Source organism: Spermophilus citellus (genome assembly GCF_964194105.1).
Source record: "Spermophilus citellus genome assembly, chromosome: 1".
Classification (NCBI taxonomy): Eukaryota; Metazoa; Chordata; class Mammalia; order Rodentia; family Sciuridae; genus Spermophilus; species Spermophilus citellus.
The window spans coordinates 225688933-225714648 of NC_138182.1; the positions used below are offsets into that span (position 1 = coordinate 225688933).

The 25716-nt window shown below is 36.4% G+C and overlaps 1 protein-coding gene across 6 annotated transcripts in view; it reads left to right on the top strand.

The window, feature by feature from the left end:
* The first annotated feature begins 392 nt into the window (after positions 1–392).
* BDP1 (BDP1 general transcription factor IIIB subunit) overlaps positions 393–25716 on the top strand; it is a 99994-nt gene continuing 74670 nt past the window's right edge. For 5 of the 6 annotated variants that reach the window (XM_081284665.1, XM_081284666.1, XM_081284668.1 and 2 more), the window contains exons 1-9: positions 393–833; positions 4188–4464; positions 5846–5955; positions 7430–7489; positions 10077–10208; positions 13462–13595; positions 15207–15301; positions 20334–20388; positions 22364–22507. In XM_081284665.1, the coding sequence (XP_081140791.1) occupies positions 622–833; positions 4188–4464; positions 5846–5955; positions 7430–7489; positions 10077–10208; positions 13462–13595; positions 15207–15301; positions 20334–20388; positions 22364–22507 (1219 nt within the window). In that variant the 5' untranslated portion in view covers positions 393–621. The remainder of the gene's footprint in view (positions 834–4187; positions 4465–5845; positions 5956–7429; positions 7490–10076; positions 10209–13461; positions 13596–15206; positions 15302–20333; positions 20389–22363; positions 22508–25716) is intronic. The other variant, XM_081284667.1, reaches the window with a different exon arrangement.

Sequence of the window (25716 nt, forward strand, 5' to 3'; positions counted from 1 at the left end):
GCTTAAATGCTCTTGGAGACCCTTTAAAAATAAATTGGCCAGTTATTTTACTAGTTTCCATTAAGCCTTTCGTTGAGGGGGCTGAGGGGGTAGCCTAGCGGTAGATTGCATGTTCAGCAAGCGGAAAGCCCTGGGTTCGATTCCCAGCCCCGGGAGGGGAAAATTGAAGGCTTTGAGCTGTGGAGTCGACTCGACCTCCTCTCTCTCTCTTTTCAACAACTCCTAAGGACGCCTGAAGAAGGAATAGCATACATCTTAGTTTCTCAAATTCCGGTTCACAGGTAACCCAAGCTCTCGGTAGTTGCCATGGCTCCCGGCGCCCTGAGTCTGACGTCAGTCAGCTGCGCTGCCTGGTGACGCGATCAGTTCCGGCGCCCTCTGAGGGCGGGGGAGCAGCGAGGAGGGAGAACTTAGCTCTTTAGTGTGGCAGGGTCATGAAGAAGAGGCGGTGGTGGGAGAGAGGTGGCGGCGGCGGGGGCGCGAAACTGCGGTAGCCGCCCGCGGGGCCGGTGGTGTGGCTTTGTGGGGAGGGCGTAGGTCCTAGCCCCCTCTTGGGCAGCGGCCGGGGCTCGGGGCTTAGCGCGGCCGTGGAGCCGCCTCCCCGGGCCCCCTGGCTCCGCCATGTTCCGCAGGGCACGCCTTAGCGTGAAGCCGAATGTCAGGCCTGGTGTAAGCGGCAGGGGCTCTACCGCTCCCAATCCCCAGCGCGGCCAGGAGTCTCCCAGGCCCCCGGAGCCTACGGCGGAGTCCGCTCCGAAGCCAGTGGAGCCCACAGATGTGCCCGCGGTGGATTCCGAGGCAGCGGAGCCCCAAGAAAAGGCTCCTAGGAGCAGGTAAGCGCTTGCAGAGGGAAAATGAAGCTGAGCACATGAACATTATTAGAGGAGTACTCCCTTGCTTTCAGAGTCTGGATGAACCCACTCTAAACTGCAGTTTGTCCCTCTGACCTTTCGTCAGGATCTGTATGTTCAGGAGGAGACCTGGTCTTCCAGTTGGTGGTGATGGGAATCCAGTATAGCAATCTGAAGGGAGAATAGCCACGTTGTCACTTGAGAATTTAATTATCGTAGTTTTTTAAGTTTTTTTTTTTTTTTTTTGCAAGGAGAGTGGTTTAAAATTTTTTTAAAAATACTTATTTTTAAAGAGGAGATCGCCAGTATTGCTTTTTTGTTTCTCCCGGTGTTGGTGATCGAACTCAGGGCCTCGCACATGCTAGGCAAGCGCTCTGCCACTGAGCTATGTTCCCAGATTGTTTTGCTTCTGCTGATTTGTGTCAAGGAAAGAAGTTTCGGTTGCTTGCTTTGGGTTTGAGGGGTGCACTTTATCAAGAATCATGGCTTTAGCGTCGTGTATCGCATTTGGATTAAGGACTCTTTTACTTAATTTAACAATTTAAGTAGACTTTTCCTAGACAAAATTAATTTTGCTAAATAAGGATAATATTATCTTCTTTGGGGGCGTTATTTTGGAGATTCGAGATAATTTACTTGCACAGCACAGGCCAGAATAGTTCCCCTACAAAAGTTCTTAAGTTTTGTTTTTTCGTTTTGTTTTTTTTTTTTGGTACCGGGGATAGAACTAGGCGGCACTGGATCACTGAGCCACATCCCCAGCCCTGTTTTGTGTCACTGAGTTGCCTAGTGCCTCACTTTTACTGAGGCTGGCTTTGAACTCGCTATCCTCCTGATTGCAGGTGTGCCCAGGCACTGGCCAAAGTTCTTAGTTTTAAGAAAGGGTGACAGTGGAAAGTAATTAAATTAAAAACCTGCCAGGTTAATAAGGTGGTCTCTGTTTTTATATTGTATGTAGGAGGAAACAGTAAAAAACCAGCCCTGTTAAGTGCCAGTGAGTTGGTACAAATTTTGTTTATATTGTGACAAAAAGGTGAACATTTTCTTTTGTGGGAGCACAACTTTCTAGTAAGCTGGTGCTAGTTATAGGGTGTTTATTTTGATAGTTCATTGATGCTTAGTTATTTCCAAGTTTTTTTACATGAATCTGATTTAAAATTTCTCCTTAAAATGGAGATACAATACCTCTTACTGCTAAATTAATAAAGTTTTGAGAGATTTGATTAACAGTGTAGGAATGCATGATGATTAATAATTTAATAAATTATTGTTATATGTCTCAGACTGTAGTCCTGAGACATTCATGCTCTAGAGTATTTAATTGATTTCTTAGAATTTAAATTAAGGAGTATATTTTGTTTTTGAACTGCATTTTTTTGTGTGTGGGCGTTTTTGCTAGATGTAAAAATTGATAGGGTGTATATTCTGCCATTATGCATTCAACATAGTTGGGCAAAATGCACATGATGCATATATCATTTCTATAAGGGCTGAGATAAGATTTTTGGGGGGAGTGGGCAGCAGTTGGGAGTGGGCACCAGGTCCTTGAACATGCTGGGCAGGCACTCTGCTACCAGTTACCTCTTCAGCCTGAGATAAGAATTTAAACTGGAAACTTTCTGGAAAGGTTATTCCATAGGTTAAGGCATTTTGCATTTTTATATAAAAACCAATTATAAAATATGAAAAGTTTTTTGTTTTTTTTTCTTCTCTTATTTTGTGGTTGTGGGGATCAAGACCAGGGCCTCACATATGCTGGGGCAAGCACTCTTACCACTGAGCTACATCCCTGGCCCCTTTTTTCTTTTTAATATTAAGAAAATTAATTGTTACATAATAATTGTACATATTTATAGGGTACAGTGTGATGTTTCAGTACATGTATACAATGTGTAATGATCAGATCAGGGAAATTGGTGTATCCATTATTTCAAAAGTGTTTCTTTGTCTTTGGAACATTTCAAATTCTCTCTACTAGCTATTTTGAGATATAAAATTATTTGTTATTAACCCTACAATTGTATTATTACCTGACTGTGTTATAGTATATTAGAAGTTATTCATTCTATCCAACATTCACCCTGTTCTCTTTTCTTGATTTGATTTGTTTTTAGGCCATTCTTGAATTATTTATGTCTTATCTGTACCATATCTAGTATGTATTTTGAAGTGACTGAATATTTCGGCTGTGTAAGTAGAGTTGTACCTGAAAAAGAATAAATGATTCCTGCTCCAAATAGCATTTGGTTTGAGTCTGGTGCAGTGGCATACACCTGTAATCCTAGCAGCTCAGGAGGCTGAGGCGGGAGGATTGCAAGTTCAAGACCAGCTTCAGCAACTTAGCAAGGCAATAAGCAACTTAATGAGATTCTGTCTCAAAAACATAAAAAGGACCAGAGATGTGGCTCAGTGGTTAAGCACCCCTGGGTTCAATCCCTGGTACAAAAAAAAAAAAAAAAAAAAACAAACTAACAAAAAAGGAATTTGTTTGGCTAATGAGGTTAAATGTATGTCTTCAAATACTGCAATACAAATATTTTATAAGTTTGAAGTTTTGTGTATTTGCTTTGACTGATCTCATGTTGATATAGTGCCAATAATTTAGACCAATTTAGGGAGATGCCAAAGTGATGTATAGACTGTATTTGAAAAGAAACCTCAGGCCTTGGGTTCCATCCCAGCATCATATGTAAAACAGAAACATAAAACAAAAAAGTTAAGTCTTAAAACCCTCAGTTATTCAAAGTAGGTTGATTAAGTTTGTTCTGTAAAAACTTAGGTTTTTGTTTGCTTTGATGAAACTAGCATATAACTATGTTGTCTGCTGAGCTTAGGTACATAATATTTGAAAAGATTAACAGTATTCATTAGAATTTATATAAGTTAAAAAGATTTTAAACAAAACTTATAGTAATCAGCATAAATCTTAAGTCATTGGACATGCTAGTGTGAACCCAGGGTCTTGCACATTCTCTGTCACTGAATTGTACCCCTATTTTTTTTTTTTAAAAGAGAGAGTGAAAGAGGAGAGAGAGAGAGAATTTTTTAATATTTATTTTTTAGTTCTCGGCGGACACAACATCTTTGTTGGTATGTGGTGCTGAGGATCGAACCCGGGCCGCACGCATGCCAGGCGAGCGCGCTACCGCTTGAGCCACATCCCCAGCCCATGAATTGTACCCCTAGACCCCCATTAATTCTTTTTTTAATAATGAGACTTTAGTGTTTTGGATTTTTATCAGACTAGGTTTTAAAACTAGGACATACGAAAGAAGATTCATGGTGTTCGTTTTTCTTTTTTCTTTCTTTCTCTTTTTCTCTTTTAAATTTCAACAGTGATGAGAAGATTGGTGGTGAAAATAATGTTGAAGAATCCAGCAAATTGTCCTCCACTGTTTCACAGAGAAGAAAGCGAATATCAAGTACTTCTAGTTTGGTTAAGCCTAGTGTCAGTGTTCCTTCACAGTCTCATCCCTTATCTACAGTTAATCAAGATGCTCCACAGCCAAACCCCATTCCAACAAAAGAGAAACAGCCATGCTCAGACAGATACCGAATATATAAAGCCCAGAAACTGAGGGAAATGTTAAAAGAAGAATTGAGAAAAGAGAAGGTAAGGGAGGAAAATCCCAATTTCAATGTTGCTTGCTAGATTTCTGTTTTTAGGTTAGTATGGCATCATTTGGAAGAAAAATAAGCATCTCTAGTAAAACCAAAATAACATCCCTTAAGCGTCTGTAGCAAAACCAAAATAACATCTCCCTTTGTTAATAGATGATTGAGAAGTATGTTGAACTTCATAGTCAACTAATAAAAATTTTTATGTACTTCATTTAATTATGTTTTTTATTTTTTTCCATTTTTTATTGGTGCATTATAGTTGTATGTAATGATGGGATTTGTTATATATTTATATATGTACAACATAATTTGGCCAGTATCATTCCTCTTTGTTTTTAGTGAGGGCAACAAGTAAAAGTTTTATAAGAACATATATATATATAGATACATAGGCATATTTGTAAAATAAACCTTGAATCGGATTTTTCATATAAAGATATCCATGTGACATGCTATATATTTATTTTTGTTAAGACAAAGGTATTTGAATTAAGATAAACATGGTTGAGCAATATGAATTGATAATTTTCTAAGTTAACTGTATGGAAAATTACAAATGGGAAATATTTGTGCAATGCATATAGTAGAGTCCATGTTCTTTATAATCTTGAAAACTAATTTTTTTTTTCCCTTGGAAGGACATGGTAATAGTGGTGAAGCATGCTGGCTCTGGAGTTAGATACTTAGGCTTTGAGTCTTAGCTATGTGATGTTGGGCAGTTTAATTGATCTTTCTATGTCTATTTCCTCATCTGTAAAATAGGACCAATAATAGCATCTACCTCATTGAAGGATTGTGAACATTAAATGAATTAATACATGTGAAACATATTTAAACTTAAGTCTAGAAAATAGTAAGTGCTGGTATGGTGGTGCATGCCTGTAATCCCAGCTATTTGGAAGGCCGAGGTGGGAGGATTGTGAGTTTGAGTCCAACCTGGGCATCACAGTGAGACCCCATCTTTTAAAAAAAAAAAATTCTGATGAAAATATTAAGTGTCCACCAAATGTCAGCATTTTTTTTTCCTCCCCTCTGTACTAGAGATTGAATCCAGGGCTTCATGCATGATAGATAGGCAAGCATTCTACTGCAAAGCAACACCCAGCTCCAGTGAGCAGGATTTTGTACATTGAACTTTCATCCAGTCCCAATCACTTTAGATTTTAAAAACTGAAAACTATTATGGGTAATGTGCTACAATTTTTTAATATTCAGCTCACAATTTTTTCCCTAAAATTAGATATAATCAGAATAGGACTAATATTAAAACTCTTGGAATGAATGTAATAGTGGTCCATATATTTGACTATAGTACATTTGAAATTCTTCTATATTTATAAAATAAAAGTGGATCTGTGTGTTTGTATATATAGAAACAATGGAAAAACAAATATGCTATAAATGAAAGTCAGAGGCCACCAGATCGTTCAAAAATGACTATGAGAGACTTCATATATTACCTGCCAGATAATAATCCAATGACGTAAGTAAAATTTATTTGTTTTAGTTTCTTTGTAGTGATTTAAGTACCACATTTAGAGTATAGTTTCTTGTTTTCTAAAAGCATGTTGAAAAAATTTGTAGCACATATGTTATACTGTGACTGAAGATTTTATGAAAACTATTAGTGATCTTTTTTTCTTTTTGTGGCACTGGAGATTGAACTCTCGACTTCACACTTAAGCATCACTGAGCTACATCCCCAACCCTTTTTTTTGTTTGGAGACAGGGTCTTGGAAAAGTTGCCCACATTGGCCTTGAACTTGATATCCTCCTGTGTCAGCCTTTAGAGTCACTGGGATTATAGTCCCATACCTCTTGCCTTTTTTATTTCTTTCCTCCCCTCCCCTCCCCTCATGCTGGGAAAAATCTATATAAAAAAATCTGTATCTCAACCATAAGAGTAAAGATCCTAAAAGAAAGTTTTCTGATATACAAAAGAAAAGAAATCAAAGTAGTTGAAGTTAAATCTGAAAAATCTTTGAATGTATAAATAATGACAAAGAAGACACACTTCCCTTCCCCTCCCCTTTCCTTGTTTGGGGATTGAATCCAGGGCCTTGCTTGTATATACTGCTGAGCTATACCCCCAGCTGTGATTGCAATTAACTGTTTTCTGGGGATGGCAAATGATACTTTTTATCGATGATATGAAAAATAAGTTTCCTTTGTTATATTAATTAACAGGATGTAGTAAAACCAGTTAGGCAACTTTTGTATAATCAAGGTTGCAATTTCTCTTTATTAGGTACTATAACCTAATCTAAAGGAGCTATCTAAGATTTTAAGCAGTACATCGGGATTAAATTCAATGGTAGTTTGATTAGCAAATCTTTCAAGAATAAAGCTTCAAAGTCTTGGTTGGGGTTGGGGACAGAAGTCTTCTAAATAAATCTGGTCATTGTTGTTGATAGTTTAGCTGATAGGGGGAACATATTTTTTAGTAGGACCTTTTGGGGTTCACCAGGTGTTTGACCCAGTTGAAGGAAGGGCCGGAAACCTAGATTTTGAGTTGCTTGACATACACACATTGAAGTCAAGCTATGTAGGTATTTTTATGTCTCGGGATTGGGAGCCTCCCTTTATTAAGGAATCAGGAATTACTAAGAGCATGAACCTAACAGATTATTTGTACTTGATTACAAATTTTTGACTGAAAAATTTTTTTCCTCCCTCCGCTCCTCCCTCTTTCCCTTTTCTTAATTTCCCTTCTTTTCCCTTTCCTGTTTTCTGTGTTGAGGATTGAACCCAGGGATTTAAGCATACTAAATGCACACTGAGCTAAAACCCCAGCTGTGACTGAAAAATTGATTGTTAAACTGTGCCATTATTAATGAAGTATTATGGTTTATTATATCTTTGAAAAAACACATAGAAGTTAATTTTCTTCTTGCTTACAGATAGAATTGGCAAGACAAATTCAGTCATTAAAAAGTATTGTTATTTGTGTTTAATAGTTCTTCACTAGAACAAGAAAAGAAAACTGAAAAGTCATTGACTCCCATCCAGTCAAGAGAGTAAGTATTCCATCTTATTCTTTTTTGAATGTATTCTATTATGGGAATATCTTTTCAAAAAAGTGAAATGATTTTGAGGTCTGTGTCCAGATTTTTCTTTCCAGTCTTCTAATTAAATAAGCAGTTAATACAAAAATAGAGAAAGTTCTCTAAAGGAAAGTTTTTTTAAAAAGAAATGATTGAACCCAGGGGCATTTTACTACTGGGCTAAATCCCCAGCCCTTTTTTAATTTTTATTTTGAGATAGGGTCTCCCTAAGTTGCTTAGGGGCTTGCTAAATCGCTGAGGCTAGCCTTAAACTTGAAATCCTCCCACCTCAGCTTTCCGAGATGCTGGGATTATAGATGTGCATCACCATGCCTGGCTCCAGCCCTTTTTGTTTTTTATTTTGAGATAGGGTCTCGCTGAGTTGCTTAGGACCTTGCTAAGTTGCTGAAGTTAGCCTCAAACTTGTGATACTCCTCCCTCAGCCTTCCTACGCTTGGCTTGACTGGATCTTTGTATTTATTTTTTGTGGTGCAGGGGATGGAACCCAGGGCCATGTGTGTTCTGGGCAGATGCTTTGCTACTGAACTATACTATTAGCCTTGTTTGAATTTTTAAAATAGACTCACCTATGAATAAAAGTAACTTTTATTTAAATGAGCTTGAAAATCCCACACTATTTGTGTAATGCATATATAACTGGTCAGTTATGCACATATAACTGACCAGTATTATGATGGTAACTTAAAGCTGTTAGAATAAGAAAGCTTTTTTTAATTGTTGTTTTAGAAAAATAATTTTTGCATGATACAGAACTCAAAAGGAACAAAAGTGAATATTGTAAAAATTCTTCTACCTCTGATCAAGCCTAGCTTCTTTTTCTTTTATTTTTTTTAATATTTATTTTTTAGTTTTCATCGGACACAACATCTTTGTATGTGGTGCTGAGGATTGAACCCGGGCCGCACGCATGCCAGGCGAGCGCGCTACCGCTTGAGCCACATCCCCAGCCCCTTTTTAAATTTTTTTTATACATCAAAGTTAGCATGCTATATACACTGTCCTGCAGTAGGTTTAGTTTGATTTTTTTTTTTGGTACCAGGGATTGAACTCAGGAGCACTTGACCATTGAGCCACATCCCCATTCCTATTTTGTATTTTATTTAGAGACAGGGTCTCACTGAATTGCTTAGTGCCTTGCTTTTGCTGAGGCTAGCTTTGAACTAGTGATCTTCCTGTCTCAGCCTCCCAAGCTGCTAGGATTACAGGAGTGTGCCACCATGCCTGGCAATAGGTTTAGTTTTGATGACACTATATGTAGTCTGTATAAGCACAAGCTCCCTATGCTTTTTACATTCAAAACTATCATGTTAGTTTATTCTGAAGAAATTCCACCAAAAGACCTTTTTAGGAAGTTATTGGTATTTTCTTTCTTTCTTTTTTTTTTTTTTTTTTTTTTTTTTGTGGGGCTGGGGATCAAACTCAAGGCCTAATCACATGTTATGCCAAGCACTCTGCTACTGAGCTACCTCCCAGCCCAAGTAGCTGTATATTTTAAAGTGAAGGATTGTTGAAATTTAGCAGAAACATTAAAACAGTTTCAGAGCTATCACTTCAAGGGTTAAGTAAGCTTATTATTTTGCCTAGGATGCATAATGTTTTAAAGCACATTTCTGAAGCTTTAAAAATAGTTTATGCTTCACAGGTTTATAATTTATGTTGACTTCAATAAAACATATCCAACAGTGTAGTAGATTGGAAAGTGTGTGGAATTTGGAATCGTTATTTGAAAAACTAAAAGTTAGAAGCAAGATAATCTGGTGTGCTATTGCACAGTAGGGTAGCTATAGATAACTAATAGTCATGTACTGTATATTTCAAAAAGCTTTAAGAAGGATTCTTTTTTTTGAGATAAGGTTTTGCCATGTTGCCCTGGCTGGCCTTGAACTCTTCATCCTTCTATCTGAGCCTCCTGAATAGATGGGATTATAAGCATATGCCACCTACCACACTTGCCTAGAAGGATTTGAAAATTTTCAACATAAAGAAATGATAAATGTTTTTGTTTAACCTGATTTAGACATTGCATATACACATATTGAAACATCATGTAGATGATACCCCATTAATATGTACTATTTTCATGTTTTTCTGTATCAGCTAAAATTAAAATCTAATAAAAATATATACATACACATAGCTTTCTAAAAAAAAAAAAAAGCCTATTTGGCTTTTTGTTCTATTCTTACTGTCCTTACTGTTGTGTAATCTAGAGCGTAAGTTTTCTATTTTCTCTAAGGCTTAAGTGAGTATGAAAATACTAAAGAGTTAATTAAATGTTCTGGAACCAAGTGCTAAGTAACTGTAAGGATTATTATTGTTAATTCCCTAATAACCGGATAGTTTGTGTTAATACTGTGTTGAAGTTGAAAAGATGAGCATTTATTTCTCTTTAATTAATCAATTAATGTATTTATTTTTGTTGCTGGGAATTAAACCCAGGGCCCTGGGCCTGCTAAGCATGTGTACTACTACTGAGTCACACTTCTGTCCCAGGAAATACTTCTCTAAGCTATGTGAATTACCTTATCTTTACATTTAGTAGGCAGGAAAATAAGAGCACGCTTGATGTTGAAGATAATGAAGAAATGCAAGAAGAGACAGATGATGGGCCATTGCTGGTTCCTCGAGTAAAAGTGGCAGAGGATGGTTCTATTATTTTGGATGAAGAAAGGTAAGTTAAAGAGATTTGTTGTGGTTTCACCAGAAAAAGCATGCTTTATTTAAGGAGAGGGATCCAATTTCTGAATCTGTCATTATCACTTATACCGCAGTGTTTATACTTATATCCTGAATGCTATAATCAGAAAAGTGGGTTACATTAATTCAAAACTTGTAGCTTTTTTTGTTTGTTTCTTTTGTTTTGAGAGGAGGGCCTTCTAAATTGCTCAGGTTGACCTCAAACTCGGAATCCTCCTGCCCCAGCTTGCTCAGTAGCTGGGATTATAGGCATGTGCACTCTGCCCAGTTCATTTTTAGCAATTTTTATGTGTTTTGTATGAGATGATACTGCTGTTCTGTCATACATTAGTCTTAACACCATTGTTTTACTAACCTTACTGGTAATTGAGCTGAGCTGCTAAACTAATTATATGCTGTTCTCCACTGAGAATAGATTTCTAGAATTAACTTAATCTTGAAGTCAGTATTCAAGTTTTCATGTAATTAATTAATACCATATTCTGGTATACGATGATAAATAATGGATATACAATGAGACAGGTTTGACATTTTGGGAGTTTTGTTAAGGTGAGATTTTGTTTACTCTCCACTTTCACAGTTATAAAATTAAATTTCTCAGTTTGGCATTGCAGGATTCAGTTTTCTTTCTAAAGTGTATTTTTTAAAGAGGATATGCTATATTAATAAGTTAGTAAGTATGAAAAAATGAAAAGTTTCTTGCCTAATTAATAAAAATAATTTTTTTTCCCTCTCCCCGGTACTGGGAATTTAACCCAGATACCTTCTACCACTGAGCTCTTTTTAAATTTTTTATTGTTTTTGGTACTGGGGATTGAATGCAGTATATCTACCACTGAGCTATGTTCCCAGTCCTTTTTATTTTTGAAACAGGGTCTTGCTTAGTTGTGTAGGGCTTTGTTAAGTTGCTGAGGCTGACTGTGAACTTGCATCTTCCTGTTTCAGTTTCCCAAATAGCTGAAATTATAGGCTTGCATTATTGCTTTTGGTTTATTAAAAAATTTTATAGCATTTAAATTTGGGTGGTGTGATGGTTTTTGTAATCCCAGCAACTCTGGAAACTAAGGCAGGAGGATCACAAGTTTGAACCCAACCTCAGTAACTTAGTGAGACCCTGTCTCAAAAAATAAAAAGGCCCAGCCATGCTCCTAGGTGCATGCTTGTAATCCCAGCGTCTCAGGAGGCTGAGACAGGAGGATCGTGAATTCAAAGCCAGCCTCAGCAATGGTGAGTCACTAACCAACTCAGTAAGACCCTGTCTTGAAATAAAATACAAAATAGGGCTGGGGATGTGCCTCAGTGGTTGAGTGCCCCTGAGTTCAATCCCCAGTACCAAAAAAAAAAAAAAAAAAGTAAAAAAGGCCCAGCAGCTTGGGAGGCTGAGTCAGGAGGATCAAAACCAGCCTCAGCAAATTAGTGAGGCCCTAATCAACCCAGCGAGACCCTGTCCAAATAAAATACAAAATAGGGCTGGGGATGTGGCTCAGGGGTTGAGTGCCTCTGAGTTCAATACTGGGTACCCTCTGAAAAAAAATTAAAAAAAAAATTTAAAAAAATAAAAAGGACCAGAGTGTGCATGTGTGAATATGTAACAAATCCCATCACTATGTATAGCTATAATGCACCAGTGAAAAAGTGTGGGGGAAAAAATGGCTTGAAATGTAGCTCAGTAGTAAAGCATCCCAGATTTAATCCCCACTACTTAAAAAAAAAAAAACAAAACAAAACCCCAACCAAAAAACACCAATAATAAAACTATGATGATGATGGGGCCAGGGTATCAGCTCAGTGGTAGAACACTTGCCCAGCATGTGTGAGGCTTTGGGTTCCATCCCTGACATCATATAAAAACAAACAGATAAAATAAAGGTATTTTATCCATCTATAAGTAAAAAATACTAATAATAGTAAAAAAAAAAGGGCTGGGGATGTGGCTCAAGCGGTAGCGCGCTCGCCTGGCATACGTGCGGCCCGGGTTCGATTCTCAGCACCACATACCAACAAAGATGTTGTGTCCGCTGAGAACTAAAAATAAATATAAAAAAAAAAAATTCTCTCTCTCTCTCTCTCTCTCTCTCTCTCTCTCTCTCTTTAAAAAAAAAAAGAAATAATAGTAAAAAAAAAAAGGAGTGGATTCTCTAAAAAAAAAAAAACTATGCTGATGAAACATGAATTTAATAGTGCTAGTAATAATAGTAATAATTTTGTTTGCTTTTTCCATTAGTTTGTGATGGTGAGTTTACTGGTTGATAAAGAGTTAAAAATGTATTTAACTGCTTTGTTTGCACGCATGTAAAATATAAAATGCTTGTATTTATCAATATTCGCATAATAAATATGTATAGCCTATAAGAGGCATACAGAAGGCAACAAAAATATTTTTTAGGTACCTCAAAAATACTGAGCCACATCCCCAGCCCTTTTTATTTTTTTCTTTTGAGATATTGTCTTGCTAAATTGCTTGGGCATTGCTAAGTTGCTGAAGCTAGTTTTTAACTGATGATCCTCCTGCCTCAGCCTCCCAAGCCATTGGGATTACAGGTGTGTGACCCTATAGCTGGCCTTTTTTATTTTTTTCCTTCTCTGATACTGGAGATTGAATCCAGGGTTACTCTGCCATGGGATATATCCCTAGTTATTTTATATTGGAATAGGATCTCACTAAATTGCTGGCCTCGAAGTAGTGATCCTTTTACTTTAGGTTACTGAGTTGTTGGAATTACAGGTGTGTGCTACCATGCCTAGCTTAGTTGCCCCAAAGTTATTTTCTCAATTTTATATTATTATTGTGGATTTTGAAAACAGATCGGTACTTATTTATACTTCTTGGTAATCACATTATAAATAACAATTCGTTAGTCGGTAAGTATGTATGTCTGAATATCTATGTATTTCAAATACATATTATTGTCATTTTTGTTCAAATGCATAGTATATTTCTTTTTTTTTTTAAAGAGAGAGTGAGAGAGGAGAGAGAGTGAGAGAGAGAGAGAGAGAATTTTTAATATTTATTTTTTAGTTCTCGGTGGACACAACATCTTTGTTGGTATGTGGTGCTGAGGATCGAACCCGGGCCGCACGCATGCGAGGCGAGCGCGCTACCACTTGAGCCACATCCCCAGCCCCTGCATAGTATATTTCTAAAGTATAGCTGTTTAAATCTCATCTACTATTTGTCTTTTTACTTGTTTTTATTTTGACTCTGTTTGAAAATGTGTTTCTTTCAGTTTAACTGTAGAAGTTTTAAGGACAAAAGGCCCCTGTGTTGTTGAGGAAAATGATCCTATATTTGAGCGTGGTTCTACAACTACATATTCCAGCTTTAGAAAAAATTATTATTCTAAGCCATGGTCCAATAAAGGTAACAAATTTTCATTAAAAATTGTTTAAGTTACTTACTTGAAATAAACTATATTTCTGGCTTAAATCAAATCTCTCTTAAGCGAAGTGAAATGTAAACTGCCATGTTGTTTTCTGTCTAGCAAATTTTATTGACACCTCCCACCTGCTCCTACTGTGGAACTATATCCCTGGGTTTGTTTTTTTAATATGTTTATTTTTGAGTTGTAGTTGGACACAATACCTTTATTTCACTTATTTATTTTTACGTGGTGCTGAGGATTGAACCCAGGGTCTCGCACATTCGAGGCCAGTGCTCTACCGCCGAGCCACAATCCCAACCCTTCCTGGTTTTAAATTAGAAATCTTTTGAAGAATTAGTTCTTTGGTCATTTTGTCTGAAATCTTCCTGTGTCAAATTCTACTACAAAGAAATACCATTTAAATGAAAAAAAATCAACATTTCTAATGGTCATGATATCCTACTTAAGATAATTTATCTAGTAAAGATTCTATTTTTTCCCCCTCCTGTGTGCTAGGGAGTTGAACCAAGGACTTCATGCGTGCTAGGCATGCTGCCACTAAACTATATCCCCAGCCCCCTAAAGTTATTATAGATAAAAATTAGGCTGTTAAAGTATATAGTACCTATTGCATGGTGATGCTTATTATTTACTCTTTATTATATAAACAATAGAGTTTTGGGAAGAAATTCAAATATGACAGAAGGATATAGAGCAGAAGGAAAGAGTCTTTACTTCCTTTCTCTGACTACCTTATTCCTATTCTCCTGAGGTGACTTGTATCAAGTTTCTCATGTATTTTTTTAAGTTACTTTTTTTTAAAATATATTTTTAGATATTGATGGACCTTTATTTTATGCATTTATTTATATGCGGTGCTGAGACTCGAACCCAGTGTCTCACACATGCTAGGCAAGTGCTCTACCACTGAGCCATGACCCCAGCCCTTTAAGTTACTTTTTTATGTAGGACTTAGGACATCTTAGTTGCACACATACCCATTTCTGGCTATGACTTGACAGTTTTCTTCAAGGTGTTTTGAATGAGACCAGAGAACAATGTCTTATTAAAAAATTCTGGCTGGGTGCAGTGGAGCATGACTATACTCCCAGAGACTTGGGAAGCTGAAATGGGAGGATTGCAAATTCAAGGCCAGCCTCAGCAACCTAGCAAGGCCCTAAGCAACTTAGGGAAACCCTGTCTCAAAATAAAAAATAAGGGCTGGAGTTGTAGCTCAGTGGTAGAACGTTTGCTTAGCATGTGTGATGAACTGGGTTTGAGCCTCAATACCACATAAAAATAAATAAAGTCAGTGTAAAACAAAATAAAAAAGGCTGGGAATGTGGCTCAGTGTTAAAGCACCCATGGATTCAAGCCTGTGTGCCAAAAAAAAAAAATAAAAAAAAAATTTCTGGCTGGTTTGGTATGAGCATAAAAATTTCTTATTCTACCCCCCATTTTAATGTTTCAAGATATTTGTTTAGATATTCCATGACTCTTTTTTCAATAAGAAAGTACTGTGGAATTTATTTTTAACTCATAATATGTGCTATGTAAGATTTCTTTCCTCTGAAAATACTTTTTAATGATTCTCTATCTAATTTTTACAGAAACAGATATGTTCTTTTTAGCCATCAGCATGGTAGGAACTGACTTTTCGATGATTGGACAACTGTTTCCTCACAGAGCAAGGATAGAAATTAAGGTAAAGTAAACTGATAATATTTGTGTTTTTTTTTTTTTTTTTTTTTTTTGAGAGGTAGAGAGAGGTAGAGAGAGAAAGGTAGAGATAGAGAGAATTTTAATATTTATTTTTTAGTTATCGGCGGGCACAACATCTTTGTTTGTATGTGGTGCTGAGGATCGAACCCTGGGCCACACGCATTCCAGGCGAGCGCGCTACCGCTTGAGCCACATCCCCAGCCCTCATAATATTTGTTGATTAGAAAAACTCAAAAGTTGCTAAATTTTTTTTAACTTTGGTTTTATTCATAATTCTTGATTTTCACAGTGATGTTTATATTACATTTTCCATTTATCGCCTGAGAAGTAAAGCAATATTTCTCAATTCTATCATTGGTAAAATCTTTTTTAGTATTACTCTACTTAATTTGATCGAGTCTCTCATGTATTTGATCAAGTTTCTCACGGACTGGAGGGTGTACCAGTAAAGTTACTGAAATTAATTAAGAGTTGGACAGTGAATGAAAAGAGAAGATAAATATATAAGAACACCATTTTTGGGGGTAATGGAAGGGATTTAATTTAACGCCTTGTACATACTGGGCAAGACCTCTACCATTGAGCTCTATCCCTATCCTTAAGAGTAGCCTTTGGAACACAAAATATATTACTAAATTTTCTAAGACAGCATAAAGAAAAGAATGGCATTGTTAGCAGTAGCAGTGATGTCAATTATAGCTGTAACATTCCTGGGAGGACTTTTTCTTCATACATGTTTCCTGAATTGGAGAACCTCTGCATGCTATTACTCTGTTGCTGTAGTACATTACCCAGTCTTCTACTTCATTTCCCACCCTATCATATTCATTACATTAATAAAAAATTGCTAATAGGAAAGATCATTTTTCCCTCTAGAACCAGATTAGACATTGATTGGTTGCCTGGGCACATTATGTAAAGTGCATTGTACAGTATGATGAAATATCCTTCCTCACTGCATTATTGCATTTCTTCAAGAGATCAGAAACTGCTTATTCTTTTTTTTTTGTATCAGAAATTGAAGCCAGTGGTGCTTAACCACTGAGCCATATGCCCACCCCTTTTTATTCTTTATTTTGAGACAGGATCTCAGTAGGTTGCTTATGACCTTGACTTTGAATTTGTAATCCTCCTGTCTCAGGCTCCCAAGTCCCTGGGATTACAGGCATGTGCCACCATGCCCAGCTCATTTTGAGATTTTTTTTCTAATTTTGTTCATGAGAAGAATATTGGTTAATGGTTTGTATTTTGTTGTTGTTGTTGTTGTTTCTTTTTTTTCTGAAATGCTGGGGATTGAATTCAGGGCCTTCTACATGCTAAGTGTGTGCTCTACTTCTGAGTCATATCTGTAGCCCTTGTAATTTTTTTTATATATATATTTTTCAGTTGTAGTTGAACACAATACTTTATTTATTTACTTGCTTACTTATTTATGTGTTGCTGAGGATCGAACCCAGGGCTTCACCTGTGCTAGGCGAGCACTTTATTGCTGAGCCACAACCCCATTCCCCCTTGTAATTTTTTTTTTAATGTCTTTGTTTTATTTTGGTATAAGGATTATAGAAAATGTGTTGGAAAATGTTCCCTTGTCTGCTTTCTGAAAGAATTTAAGATTAATATTATTTCTCCTTTAACGTTTGATAGAATTCACTAGTAAAATCATCTAATCAGGTGATTTTCTTTGGAGGAAGACTTTAGATTATAAATTCAATTTTTAAAGTATCATTTAGGGCATTCCGATTTTCAGATTCAACTGGGCACAATGGCATGTGCCTGTCTTCCCATATTTAGGAGACTGAGGCAGGAGAATTGATTTTGCCTAGGAGTTTACAATTAGACCCTATCCTTAAAAAAAAGAAAAGTTTCAATTTCTTGCTACAGGCATCAGATTTCATGCAATCTCATTACTTATTTATCTTTATTTTTCCTTTTAGTACTGGGGATTGAACCCAGAGTCACTTAATCACTGAGCCATATCCTCAGCCCTTTTTTATTTTTTATTTTAAGATAAGATCTTGCTAAGTTTCTTAGGGCTTTGCTAAGTTGCCAGGGCTGGCTTTGAACTTGAAACCTTGGTTCATCCTCTTGAGCTGTTGGGATTACAGGTGTGCACCACTAGGCCTGGCTCATTATCATTTTAATGTTTGTAGGATCTATGGTAATAACCTTGTTTGAGAGTTTGTTTTCTCTCCCTCCTCCCCCTTATCCATATTACAAGTCTTTGCAATCAGTCAATTTGTGTTAATGTCAGGGTTAACTTTTTCTTTCCTTTGATGGTACTGGGATTTGAAACTTGGATCTCCCACATGTGAGGCAAGTGCTCTGCCACTGAGCTATATCCTGGCTTTTTTTTTGTTACCAGGAATTTAACTCCAGGGCACTCAACCACTGAGCCACATCCCCAGCCCTATTTTGTATTTTATTTAGAGACAGGGTCTCACTGAATTGTTAAGTGCCTCACTTTTGTTGAGGCTGGCTTTGAACTCATGATCCTCCTGCCTCAGCTTCCCATGCTACTGGGATTACAGGCATGCATCACCATGCCCAGCTTCTATCTCAGTTTTTAAATTCCATTTTTCTATTTTATTTTGGGTTAATCAAATCTATTTTATCTGTTATATCATTTTTCTCTTTTTACTTTATACTTCACAGATAATAACCTTTTTTTGTACAAGGTATTGAATTCAGGGGTGCTTAGTCACTGAGCTAGAATCCCAACCCTTTTTATTTTTTATTTTTGAAACAGGGTTTTAAGGCTTACCTTAGCTTGCCATCCTTCTGTCTCAGGATTACTAGTGTGTGCTACCATGCCCAACAACTTTTTAATTTTTTTTTTTTAATTAGAGCATTATAGTTATACATAGTAGTTGAGTTCATTCTGACAAAAATTGTACATACATAGAATTTGTTTTTAGTTCCTGTTCTCTTTCTTCTCCTGTTCCCTCCCCCTATCCTCCTTCCTGTAGTCTACAGGTCTTCCTTTTGCTTATCTATTTTATTTAGTTTTGATTGGTTCTTTCTACTTAAATATAAGGGTGAAATTCCCTTGGTATATGTTCACATAGTACTATTTTTTAAAGTTCCTTCCACATTTCCTCCCCCTTCCCCTCACTTCTCCCTCCCTCTTTCCTTCTTCTACTCTACTGATCATCCTTAAATCTTTTTTTTTTTTTTAAGAGATAGTGAGAGAGGAGAGAGAGTGAGAATTTTTAATATTTATTTTTTAGTTCTCGGCGGACACAACATCTTTGTTGGTATGTGGTGCTGAGGATTGAACCCGGGCGGCACGCATGCCAGGCGAGTGCGCTACCGCTTGAGCCACATCCCCAGCCCTTGAGCCACATCCCCAGCCCCATCCTTAAATCTTTATGATATTTGATCTTCCTCTCCTTCATTCTCTTCTTTTTCTCTAGCTTCCACATATGATAGAAACATTTGATCCTTGATTTTCTGAGGTTGGCTTACACAAATAATAACCTCTTGCTGGGTGCTGTAGCACATACCTCTAATCCTAGTTATTTTGGAGGCTGAAGCAGGGGTTTACAAGTTTGAGACTATCCTGGATAACTTAGTGAGACCCTATTTCAAAGTAAAATAATAATTAAAAAAAGGACTGGAATATAGCTCAGTGATAAAGCCTTCTTGCCTTTAATCTCCAGTACCAAAAAAACAAAAACAAAAAACCCTCTAAAAAATGTACTTTTATTTGTTGCCAATCCCTGTGCTATGATCTTTAAAGTCCTTTTTTACTTCTATATGCCTTTAAACCCCATCTTATAATGAATTTAATGATTCTACAGTATACTTTTTGTTGGGTGTGTTGAACCCTAATGCTTTAGGAGGCTACAATAAGAGGATTGCAACTGGGTTGCTTGGGCAGGTTAGCAGGACCCTGTCTCAAAATAAAAAAAGGACCGAGGATGTACTCAGTGTTAATAGAGCACTTGCCCGGCATGTGGCATGTGTGAGGTCCTGGCTTCCGTTCCTAGTACTGCCAAAAAAAAGGGAGAATAGAAAAACAAAGTTAGTCTTCAATATATTGAGTACATATTTACCTTTCCTAGTGCTTTTCTTTTATTTGTTTTGGTATTAGGGATTAAACCCAGGGGTACTTGACCACTTAGCTATATCCCCAGCCCTTTTTATTTTGAGACAGAGTCTCACTAAGTTTCTGAGGGCCTCAATAAATTTCAGAGGCTGGCTTTGAACTTGTAATCCTCCTGTCACAACCTCCCTAGTTGCTGGGATTACAATCATGCTCCTGCCCGGCTCTGGTGATTTTCATTTTTTCCTGTAGTTCTGAATGAATACTCTGCCTTTTCTTTTCTTTTCTTTTCTTTTTTTTTTAATATTTCTAGTTGTAGCTGGACACAATACCTTTATTTTCTTTCTTTATTTTTCATGTGGTGCTGAGGATTGAACCCAGTGCCTCACACATGCTAAGCAAGTGCTCTACCACTGAGCTACAACCCCAGCCCAGTACTCTGCTATTGAAAAAATTTCTCTGCTTTCAGTTACCAAAATGTTCTTATTTCAACCCTGTTGGTTTTTGTCTTGTTTTTTTTTTTTTTTTTTTTTGTGATGCTAGGGATAAAAGCCTGAGTCTTGAGCATTCTAGATAAGCACTCTGCCCTGAGCTATAGTCTAAGCCCTGCCTCAGCCTCCTCTTCCTCCTCTCTTTCTCCTCTTCCTCCTTACTATTATTATTACTATTATTTTACTACTGGGGATTTAACCCAGGGACACTCAGCTCCTGATCCATATCCCTAATTCTTTTATTTTTTAATTTGAGAAATAACAATAAGGAGGAGGAGCAGGATCAGAAACTTAGTATAAACCTTTCATCCTCATTTTAAAAAAGTGAACCTTAACTTGCCTTTTAGTGAAGGCATATTCAGTTAGCAGAGAATAGTATGTTATTCATAACAGTTTTATTTTAATGTTTGCTAATTTTAAAAATAACCTTTACTCATTTAATGGGTGAAAATTACTGTAAGTTTTGTTTCTCTTAACAGAATAAATTTAAACGTGAAGAAAAGACAAATGGATGGAGAATAGACAAAGCATTTCGTAAGTATTTCTGACCTCTTTTACAAAATATCATTTGAAGAGGCTAAAAAATAATCCTCTTTGGCTGTAGGTATAATCAAAATTACTCTAAGATTTCATCTCACTTCTGTCAGAGTGGCAATCATCAAGAATATAAGCAACAATAAATGTTGGTGAGGGCTGGGATTGTGGCTTAGCTGTAGAGTGCTTGCCTAGCACATAGGAGGTCCTGGGTTCGATCCTCAGCACCCCATAAAAATAAATAAATAAAATAAAGATATTAAAAAAAATGTTGGTGAGGATGTGGTGAAAAAGGTACACTCATACATTGCTGTTGGGATTGCAGATTGGTGCAACCACTATGGAAAGCAGTATGAAGATTCCTTAGAAAACTAGGAATGGAACCACCATTTGACCCAGCTATCCCACTTCTTGGTTTATACCCAAAGGACTTAAAATCAGCATACTATAGTGATGAAGTTATATCAGTGTTTATAGCAGCTCAATTCACAATAGCTAGAACCAACCTAGGTGTCCCTCAATAGATGAATAGATAAAGAAAATGTGGTGTATATACTCAATGGAATATTACTCAGCTTTAAAGAAGAGTGAAATTATGGCATTTGCCAGTAAATGGTTAGATTTGGAGACTATCATGCTAAATGAAATAAGCCAATCTCACAAAACGAAAGGCTGAATGTTTTCTCTAATATGCAGATGCTAATTCACAATAGGGTGGGGACACTAAGGAAGAATAGTATTACCTTAGATTAAGTAAAGGGAAGTGATGGGAGGGGAGAGGAGAGGATGTGAGGATAGGAAAAATAGTAGAATGAAACAGATATTATTACTGTATGTATATGTGTGACTGCAACCAATATGATTCTGCAACGTGTACACTCAGAAAAATGAGAAATTATATCCCATCTATGTATGATAAATCCAAGTGCATAAATACATTCTAATGTCATGTATAATTAATTAAAACAAATTAAAAAATTAAAAATCAATTTATAGCTGGGCTTGTTGGCACAGGCCTGTAATCCCAGAGGTTTGGGAATCTGAGGCAGGAAGATTGTGAGTTTAAAGACAGCCTCAGCAAAAGCAAGATGCTAAGCAACTCAGTGAGACCCTGTCTCTAAATTTAAAAAATTCAAAATAGGGCAGGGGATGTGACTCAGTGGTTGAGTGCCCCTGAGTTCAATCCCTGGTTATCCTCCCCGTCCCCCCAAAAATGTCAATTTATAGCTGGGCATGGTGGCACATGCCTGTAATTCCAGTGGCTGGAGCGGCAAATGAAGGGGGGCTGAGGCAGGAGGATGGCAAGTTTGAGGCCAGTCTCAGCAACTGAGCAAGGCTCTAAGCCACTTAGTGAGACCTGTCTCAAAATTAACAGTAAAAGAACTGGGGATGTGGCTCAGTGGTTAGATGCTACTGGGTTCAGTTTCTGCTGTCCAAAAAAAAAAAAAAAAAAAGAACCAGACATGTTTACACATAGTTAAAAGTGTAGTTCAAATTTTGACAAATAATATGTATGTAATCACCATCCCAAACATGTATGGACCTTTTTATTTTTAAGATGGAACTTTTTATTGCTTAATAAGGTCAGTTGGTTCCCTTTCAATCAATTGAATTCTGTCCTCTTGACCACAAGTAACCACTCTTCATTTGAATCACATGGGTTAGTTTAGAATGTTCCAGAATATTTTATCCATGGAATCCTACAGTATGTACTGTTTTGTGCTTGGTTTCTTTTACTCCCTGTTTTTGAAATTAACTCATTTTGTTGCTTATATCACTAATTCTTTTTTTAAAATTTTAAACTAATAGTTTTTCCTTTCTACATGGTCTGTTATGTACTTGTTTATCCATTATTTTGCTGGTAAATAAACTTGCTTTTGCTAATGTGCTATTTTAAAAACCAGAAATTCTTCTTCTTTTTTTTAAAAAATAAATACTTGAAGGTTCTTTTCCATTTTTTTTTTTTTTTAAACAGAGGAAAAGCGTCCTTTTGACTTCGATTTTTTTGCTCATTTGCTTCAGAAAGTTCTTGCTGAGGAAGAGAAAAGAAAACAAAAATCCAGTAAAAGTCAGAATTTAAAGGAGAAGAAATCCTCCAAACCACGGAAAAATGTAAAAGGTATTAATTTTATAAGAAAGTGTTCAGTTTTACTTATTAATAATGAACTTTCAATATTGTCTCTCAGGAATTGAGAATTTAGGTATAGCTCAGGTAGTTGAGATCATGAGGGAATCCAATTGGACAGACTTAGTTTTTTAAGTGTCATGTTCTGTGTTTGGTTATTTATTATTATTGTTCTGCAAAACAAATATGTTATAAAATTATAATATTTAAAAGGTGGAACTCAGGGCTGGGGTTGTGTCTCAGTGTAGAGCATTTGCCTGGAATGTGTGAGGACCTGGGTTTGCTCCTTAGCACCATAAATAAATAAATAAAGGTTAATTGACAACTAAAAAATATATATATCAAAAAAAAAAAAAAGGTAGAACTCTAATATTTTGGGGGTTGTGACTATCTTCTATTCTTTGAGCATAGTTTAATTTCTGAAGGTTGACAGTGACTTGTACCAGGAAGAAAATTGCATTTGTGTGGGTATTTCTATTTTTAGGCTTTTATTTTATTAAACCTTTCAACTCTGGACTCTTAAGAATGATGTTCAGCTATAATCACATAATTTAAAGAAGCTTGAAACACATCCCAGGCCCCTTTCCATTGTTTTAATCACTGAAAAACAGCCCCAAAGATCCTACATAACTTTTTCCTATGCTCTCAGAATTTAAGATGGGGCAGAGGTAGGATTCAAGGTAGAATTGTGAGAGCCTGTGGTGGAGGTCTGCAAGACCACCACCACATTTTGTTATTGGTAGGAGGACAAACAGTTTTCAGCACCCTATGTCTGGCATATACCAAAATTCCAGACTACCAAAAGGAAGAGAGTTCATCGTAAACCATATTATTTGTACAAACAGTTTAGGCACAGCAAGCCACTCTTATCAGTTAGAGTAATAGAAACCTTCTCCAAACCATCTTCCTGGACATGGCCCAATAGCCAACTCCTAAGCAGACCTTTCAGAAGATGACAGTGGAACCCGTTGTATTAACTCTTCTCTGTATAAAGCCAATCTAGAATTTCTTTTTCTAGAGTATGGTACCTCTATCTTTGATAACTGAAGTTGCTTTATTCTTCTGGTAGCACGAAGATTGAATGTAAGGTCTTGTGCATGCTAGGCAAGTGCTCTACCACTGAGGCGTACCCTCAAGACTTTGTTTTTGTTTTTTTTTTTTTAAGTTCATTTTGAGACAGGGTCTTGCTTAGTTTCCTAGGCTGACCTTTGAATTTGTGATCTCCTACTGCCTCAGTCTCCTGAGTAGCTGGGGTTATAGGTGTATGCCACTGTGCCCAGCTCATATTTCATTTATTAGCCAAAGAAATGTTTTTAAACTTACTATATTTAGCTTTAGGAGATTAATATGTATTAATTCTTCTTTGATTTTCATGTAAATAGCACGCATAACTCACTATATCTTATTTAATGTAAGAATTTTAAAGATACATTATTATAACTCAAAATTTAGAAATTTGTGGTTATTTTGACTGAATAAATCAAGTGAATCAATCAAGTGTTTTTTCTCAATTTTGAAATCTTCTTTTCACTTTTTTTTTCTTTTTTACAGTCTGGGTTTTTTTTTTTTTTTTTTTTTTTTGGTACCAGAGAATTAACCCAGAGGCGCTTTACCACTGAGCCATATCTCCCACTCTTTTTTTTTTTTTTAAATATTTATTTTTTAGTTTCAGGTGGACACAATATCTTTATTTTAATGTGGTGATGAGAATCGAACCCAGTGCCTCACACATGCTAGGTGAGCACGCTGCCACTTGAGCCATATCCCCAGCCCCTCTCCCACTCTTTTTCTTTTCTTTTCTTTTCTTTCTTTCTTTTTTTTTTTTTTTTTTTGAGACAGTGTCTTGCTAAATTGCTTAGGGCCTTGCTAAGTTGTTGAAGCTGGCTTTGAATTTGCAATTATTCTGCCTCAGCCTTCCGAGTCTGTGGGATTATAGGCATACACCACCATGCCTGGTTTATTTTCACTTTTTAAAAAATGTAAGTGAATGAAATTGAATTTTTTATATTTTGGGATTGGATAGTTTTAAAGAAAATATCTGATCAACCATGGTTTTGAAGTTAAATTTGCTCTTGGTTTGGGTGTCTGTTTTGTGCTGCTGTAATAGAATACCTGAGTCTGAGTAATTCATAGAGAACCGAAATTTATTTCTCATAGCTCAAGAGGCTGAGAAGCTCAAGATCAAGGCACCTGTCATCTGGCAAGGGCCTTTTTGCTCCTTCATCACCTGGTAGAAGGTCAAAGAGAGAAAGCAAGAGGGGAATGAACTTGGCTCCTCTCAATACTGGTTATTAATTTTTCTGTGAGGACAGCACTCTTGGTCTAATCACCTCATAAAGATGCCAACTCATGAATTGTTACAGTGACAATTAAATTTCAACTTGAGTTTTTTGAGGATATTCAAACCAAACATACTATTTTCATGGTGATCTCTATTATTTTTTCATTTTAATCTTTTGAAATAATTAAAAAATAATTCATGTTTTCACATATTTTATGCAGTTGACTATTAATATGTCTACTGCATAAAATTGCTAGTAGGTAGGGCACTAGCAATTATTTTCAAATATTTGTTAAAAATATTTTTCTTTGAATTGGGGGTAGTGGCACACTCCTATATCCCAGTGGCTTGGGAGACTGAGGCAGGAGGATTGCAAGTTCAAAGCCAGTTTTAGCAACTTAGTAAGGCCCTAAGCAACTTTAAAAGACCCTATCTCAAAAAAAAAAAAAAAAAAAAAAGTGTGTATGTGGGGGACCTTGTGTTATTTACACACAGACACACACACATATGCACACATATTTGTTGTTGTTTGTTGAAAAACAGAGAAAAAGGAAAAAATATGTGGAGGATTGGTCTCACAAAAATCAAAGTAATATCAGCTATAGAGTATAGGAAAGCGATCTGGAAGAGGGAGGGGAGGAGGGAAAGAGAAAATACTGGGTAATGATATTGGCCAAATTATATTTTTATATTGTGTGTGTATGAATATGTAACAACAAATTCAACCATTTTATACAATCAATGCACTAATAAAAATATGAAAAAAGCACAAATGAGTGAAGATTAAATTCTTTTTTAATTTAGAACACCTGCCTACTACCATGGGCAAGATTCTAGTTCAATCCTTAGCATTACAAAAGCAAAAAATACTCCCCCCTTCAAAAGAAAAATCCATATAGATTTTTCCAGGCATGGTGGCACA